At 59.2% G+C, this 6,000-nt stretch overlaps 1 protein-coding gene across 2 annotated transcripts in view; it reads right to left on the bottom strand.

Annotated features, from left to right (window-relative positions):
* The window catches only part of QSOX1 (quiescin sulfhydryl oxidase 1), a 39,717-nt gene extending 34,019 nt beyond the window's left edge, over positions 1 to 5,698 (bottom strand). The window contains exon 1 of one of the 2 annotated variants that reach the window (XM_036442377.2): positions 5,348 to 5,698. In XM_036442377.2, coding sequence (XP_036298270.1) covers positions 5,348 to 5,612 — 265 coding nt within the window. In that variant the 5' untranslated portion in view covers positions 5,613 to 5,698. The remainder of the gene's footprint in view (positions 1 to 5,347) is intronic. The other variant, XM_045583169.1, reaches the window with a different exon arrangement.
* Positions 5,699 to 6,000: the final 302 nt, after the last annotated feature.

Here is a 6,000-nt window from a genome sequence, read left to right on the forward strand (position 1 = left end):
GACAGGGTCTGAGGCCTCCGCCTGTCCCGGGGCTCCCCGGCTGGCCTCCCCGGGGTCAGGACACCACCTCTGCGTCTTCGCTGTCTGCTCCGTCACCGCCTCCCAGGAGTGAGGGAACGGTAGGGCCAGCTTTGTCGTCTGGCTCCTCACCTGTCTCTGTAGCTCACGGGGTCGATAGCACAGCGGCCGCTCTGACTCGGATGAGAATGACACTGTGTACCTGAGGGTTCGCCATGGGCCTTCCTGGTCAGGTTTAACGGTTGTAACTACCTTTGAGAAAAGTTCAGGGGGTGCTCATCTCGAGGCCTGCTTTCCTGGACTGTGAGACAGATTAGAATACCACGTCCCAGGCACACAGCCCATCCACGGGGAATCTGGGGTCGGAACCCGGGAAGGCAGCCCCAGTGCTGGTCTCAGGAGGGCCCAGGGCCGAACAGAGAGCGGCTCTGTCGGCTTATCTCCCAGGGGCTCGGGGCGGGTGGGGCTGGTGGTAAGGACAGAGGAGGCCTGGGTGCTCCCAGCCCCATGCTCCTGGGCGGTCTTTGCCTCCTTCTCTTTAAGCCTGATTCCCTGTCCCTCCCAGACTCGGACCCAGGGCCTCTTCTCACCTGCCCCAGACCCGGCGGGAGCGGGAGGGAGAGGCTGGGGCCGGTGAGGTGCTGGGAGAGTCCCGGCTGGGGAATGTTTCTCAGGAACATCATTGTCAATGCCTCCGTGAGCCACGATGCCGTAAGGATCTGGGCTGCCTGAACCCCCGTGGGCCTGACTCCTCCTCCCTCTGGGACAGCAATGCAGGGGAGAGGCCCTCCCCCGGTGCTCCCCGTGAAGCCACGTGCACCGCGGTCACAGGCACGGAACCGGCGAGAGGGCCTTTTTAAAGCGGCAGGCGGCTTCAACGCCATCGCCGGCAGGCCTGACACCGCAAGACCAGCACCTCCCGGTGCGATGACCGCCCTGGCCAAGTCCCTTCTCCACCGGCAGGAGAGGAAATGAGCAAATGGCGCAGGGATGTGCGGGGAGGCCCACGTGACCCGGACAGCTGTGGCTGGGAGGGGAGGCGGCTGGCTGAAGGGACACTGTGGTGAAGGGGTGAAGGGCCACTTCTGAGGCCCCAAGCAATGTCCCTGCCCCACTCACACGCCCAGGAAGGGGCACCAGACCCAGGGCCACAAGACCTGCCTGGAGCTCTCACTGGCCGAGGAGGAGAGGAGCCCACACATCTCCTCTCTGGGCCTCCGTTTCCTTCAAACGAGGGCCCGGGCTGGAGCTGTCCACGTCCCTTCCAGCTCTGTAGATTGCTACGTGGCAAACGCTCGGCGAGAAGAATGGCCGTGAGGCCTGTGGGTGGTAAGCAAGCCTGGGTGTCTCCTGAGGCAGAGGCCAGACCCACCGAGAGCCCCGCCAAACTGTCTAGGAATCGTCCTGACACAGGGAGTCAGTCAGGACTATGAGGTCACCGCCTCGTCCCTTCCGCCCTGGGGCAGGCTTATGGGCAGTGAGGTCACGAGATGCACAGAATGGCTTCCCGAGCCTTCATACCTGGCTGACACCCCGGGTCTGAGTCAGGAGGAGCCTCAGAGCCAGCCGAAGGCTCGGTCACTCACACTCACGAGTCCCGTGAGGGTCATGCCCCTGGCCTGCATGAGTGTCCCGCGGGCTCCTGCCCTGTGCCAGGCTCTGCGCCAGGCACCGCGGGGAAGGTGGAGGAGGGCTGGTCTGTGCCCTGGAAGAGAAAGGGAGGCGAGCCAACACTGCTCACCACCGCTCAGACATCCGGGTCTCACCTCCACCTCTCTGCACAGGCCACGTCCCCCTGGCACTTCCCTCCTCCTCCTCCCACCTCTCCCCCAGCCCAAGCTCCGGGAAGTCAGGAAGAGCTGGGTTCAAGGACCTCCTCTAGCATCTGTGATAAAAGACAGCATCTACTGCTCAGACATAGCTCATAAAGATTAGACAGGACAGTGGCCTGCTGAGGCCGAGCCAGCAAAGTGCCTGGCGTTAGGGGAGTTGTTCATAACTGCATGAATGAAGGCCCCTGGTGACCAGGCAGCCAGCCTCCTGTGACTTTCCCCTTCCCTGAATTTCTGCAACAAGGAATGACTCAGGGCCCTGGCCTGTGTGGCTCAGTTGGTTGGAGCGTCGTCCGACCTACGCAATGAAGGGCGGCAGGTTTGATTCCCAGTCAGGACACACACCCGGGATGCAGGTTTAATCCCAGTCAGGGTGTGTACAGGAAGCAACCAATTGATGTTTCTCCCTCTCTCTCTCCTTCCTCTCCCTCTAAAACCAACAAAAAAGAAACCATATCGGACACAGACAACAGGGAGGTGAGGGCATGAGTGGAAGGGTGGGAGGGCAATGGGGGCATAAGGACACATATGTAATACCTTAATCAATAAGGGAGGGAGGGGATGGGAGACACCAGCACTCAGAAAAAGAGAGAGAAAGAGAGAAATATTTTCTTATTTCATTAAATAGTCCAAAGTACTATTTGTTTAAAACCATTAGAATATCTGATTCTAAAGTAACTTTTTTAAGTTGTAGCCATTTAAATCACTTGAGTTTTACACACTATTTTCCCCTTATTTTTTTAAATTAAATTATTATCTGTGCTACACACTATTTTTATAGTAATTGATTGTTCCTTATTGTTCAAAATGTTATTTGACAAGTATCTAACGTCGTATGTTAGTTCAATTTGTTGCGAAAATGTTACCTATATTAAAAGTTAAATACCTGTAAAAATAAATAAAGTAAATAATAAAATTTAAAAAAGAAACCATGTCCTCAGGGAAGAATTTTAAAAACCTGTAAAAAAAAGAAAAGGAGAAAGGAATGACTGAGTGAGCAGCTTTTGGCCCATTTCAAACACCGCCTCTTCCTGGTGCCGAGTCTCCTGCCCTGTGCAGTTCATTTCCCACAAACGCAATGCAAACTATGCTCTGTGCAGAGGTCATCCAACAAATATTTGCTGAGGGATTAGCTGGTGAGGAGTAATGAAGGTCTAAACTAACACAATCCATTTCCCAAACGTACGTGAGGCAAATGAGAGATGCTCCCGCCTGGTCCTCAGCGCTCTGCCCCTGGGCAACCACTGCCCCGAGAACCTACCCCGCCAGTCCCCGGAGAAATGAGCCCTAGCCAGTCCGATCGAATGCCTGAGGCCAGCTGGGCAGGGCTGCAGAATGCTTCTCTCCCCCCTCAATCTTCCACAGTCCTGCTGCTCCTACCCAAGATAGCAGGGGGCAGAGGCCAGGGCCACCCTTCCGGGCCCGGGGAGGTGTGAGAGCAGCCCTTTGCCGGCCCACAACCAAACTTTCTCAAGGAACCTCAGAACGAAGACGAGGGGAGAGCCACCCGGCTTCTCAGCGGGGCCTCCCCAGGAAACGCCATTGGCTTGGGGGGCAGGGGGAGGGCATGTTCCACTGCTACAGGTTTGGCCAGGGCCTCACTCCGGCCACTCACAGGACTCCGCCCTGTCCACCTAACCTCTCACCTCTACAGACTTCAAGGCTCCCATTTTCCCTTCTGATGTTACGTTTTGCTTTTGCCCTCCCCACCCTTCCTTATTTTTAGGGACTGTCACTCCATGAACTGGGGAAAAGACCCCTTTTGGAAGTGGCAACCCTGACCCAGCAGTAGGCTGGGTCAGTCCCTGCTGTGCAATCCATTGGAAAAGTCTGGGTTGCAAGAGGCCGAACACCTGAGTCAGCTGGAAGTTAGGCACTCTCAGGATAGGAGACTCTTCCAGGCTGAGTCCACCCGCGGCCACTAAGGACCTACAGCCTCAAAGTGGAACCCGATCTCAGGATGTGTATGATGCTCAGGTCCACAACGTCTCCTAAGCCCCTGATGTCCCGTAAGGTGTTCCAATTCCCCATTCAACATTCTTCCTCCCTCCTGCCCTACTCAGATGTGCTGACATCACTGACATGGTGTGAAGAGCGGCTGAGAAATGGCGCCTTCAGGTGATGGGACCAGAGAGGCATGCAGACAGGTGTCTACATGTAAACTGGAGGCAAAATGGCTTATTGGTTTCATTCAGAAATAACTTCCCTGGACCCCATGGTTTCTTTGGTAACCACTGTCCAAGCCACTCAAGGAAGAGGTGGGCTGAGTGTGAAAACCATCTCCACGGGGGCTATTTGGCCACCAACAGTTGAGTGTATAAAACACAATACCAGCGGGCCGGCAGGCGTCCCAATTCTCCTCTTTCCAAGAAAGAGGCCCGTTTCTTCAGATGCCCACAGTCCTCATTCAACGACCACCAATGATGAGGAGCCCTGCCAGGCCCCAGCATCACAGTCGGGAAGTAGCTTCGTTCAGAGGCAGCAAGTCAGAAGCAAATCATGACCCCCAAGCCCTCCTGCCTCCCAACACCACGCGAGGCAGATGTGTGACACCGCGGGGGTCTTTAAACCGTGGGAAGGAAACTCGTGGAAAGGAAACTCGGAGATATCGTCTGACATATAGTGAGCCCTCAGTAAATATGATATTATCCCCGTATTCCCTCAGCTCTAAGCCTTAAGCTTTCAAAAACGTTAACATTTCTATAGCAGGGTACACCTTTCACTCCCTACACACAGGGGTCTTCTGATCGCTCTACCCCCGGGGCTGTTAGTAAATGAATGGGGTTTCCTCCAACGGATGGGGCTTTTCGAATCAAAGCTAGAGTGGAGCAAAGGCCAGACACACACTAACCGGCTGCCTTCCCTCAGCCAGGCCTCTGGGCCCACGAGGGTGAAACAGGAGGGTCTGAGAGGGAGGGAGGGAGCGTGGCACCCAGGGGGGGGGGAGAGAAGGATGCGGCCCAGAAGCTGAAGAGCTGGAGGCAGCAGGCCTGGAACTGACACAGGAGAACTGCCCCAAAGGTAAAGCTGAGAAAGGACGTCTGCGAACCAGCTGGGTCAACTACCCCTGAGGGGGGGCCAAGAAGGTGGGGTGTCAGTTCCTGTTCCCCCCAGCACGGACCCCCAGCAGCTGGGGAGCCTGGCAGGAAGGAGCCTCGGCTCCCTGAGCCCGAGGACAGGCACTGCCACAGGCTGGACCGGAGGAAGCCCTAGGGCATCCCCGAGATGGAACAAAGGAGCCCCGGCCGCAGGGAGGGGGCAGTCAGCCGGGAACGGGAGGCCGGGAAGGCAGAGCGGGTCTGGAGTAGAAGCTCAGACAGGGGCCAGGGGAAGACGGGGAAGCCGGGGAGCCACCAGGGAGTGGATGGCTGTGAAACTGGGGGAAGTGGGAGGGGGAGGGGCCCTCTGCGGGGCAGGTGGGTGGGTGGGTGGGTGGGGAGGGTCGGCCTGGGGCGCCCGGGGTGCGGGCCTTCCCTCCGGCCCCCGGGGCTCCTCACCTTTGACGTCGTTGGCCAGCGCCTTCCACATGGGGGCGAAGGCGATGCAGTGGCCGCACCAGGAGGCGAAGAACTCCACGGCCCAGGCGCTGCGCGAGTCCTGCACGGCGCCGCGCACCGAGTCCGCCTGCAGCAGCGTCAGCGGGTCGGACGGCGAGTAGAGCGCCGAGCGCGGGGCCGCGCCAGCGCCGGGCGCCGCCAGCAGCACCAGCAGCACCAGCGGCAGCGACGGCGGCGGCCCCGAGCAGCGGCCGCACCAGCCCATCCTCCGCGCTGCGCCCACCACTGCGCGCAAGTTTCGGATGAGTTGGTGCTCGCGGGCGCCGCCTCACCTCCTGCCTCCGTTCCGTGGGCGGAGCTACGGGCCCCGCCCCGCGCTCCGTCGGCCCCGCCCCGCGCTCCGTAGTCCCGCCCCCGCACTCCGTTGGCCCCGCCCCTCGCTCCGTAGCCCCGCCCCTCCCTCGGCCAAAGGGCCGGAGAGCGGGCGGGGGCGGGGCCTACGGGCCCACGTGCCGGAGTCCAGGCTGGACCACGAGCGCCCCCTTCGCGGTTTCCCCGAGGCCTCGGAGGCGCGCTAGCATGGCCCGGCCTTGGATCCAGGGATGCAGGGAGCGCAGCCCAGGCCCTGGAGCCCTCCCTCATCCCCAAATGGA

This window comes from Pipistrellus kuhlii, unplaced genomic scaffold (assembly GCF_014108245.1).
Source record: "Pipistrellus kuhlii isolate mPipKuh1 unplaced genomic scaffold, mPipKuh1.p scaffold_m20_p_18, whole genome shotgun sequence".
Classification (NCBI taxonomy): Eukaryota; Metazoa; Chordata; class Mammalia; order Chiroptera; family Vespertilionidae; genus Pipistrellus; species Pipistrellus kuhlii.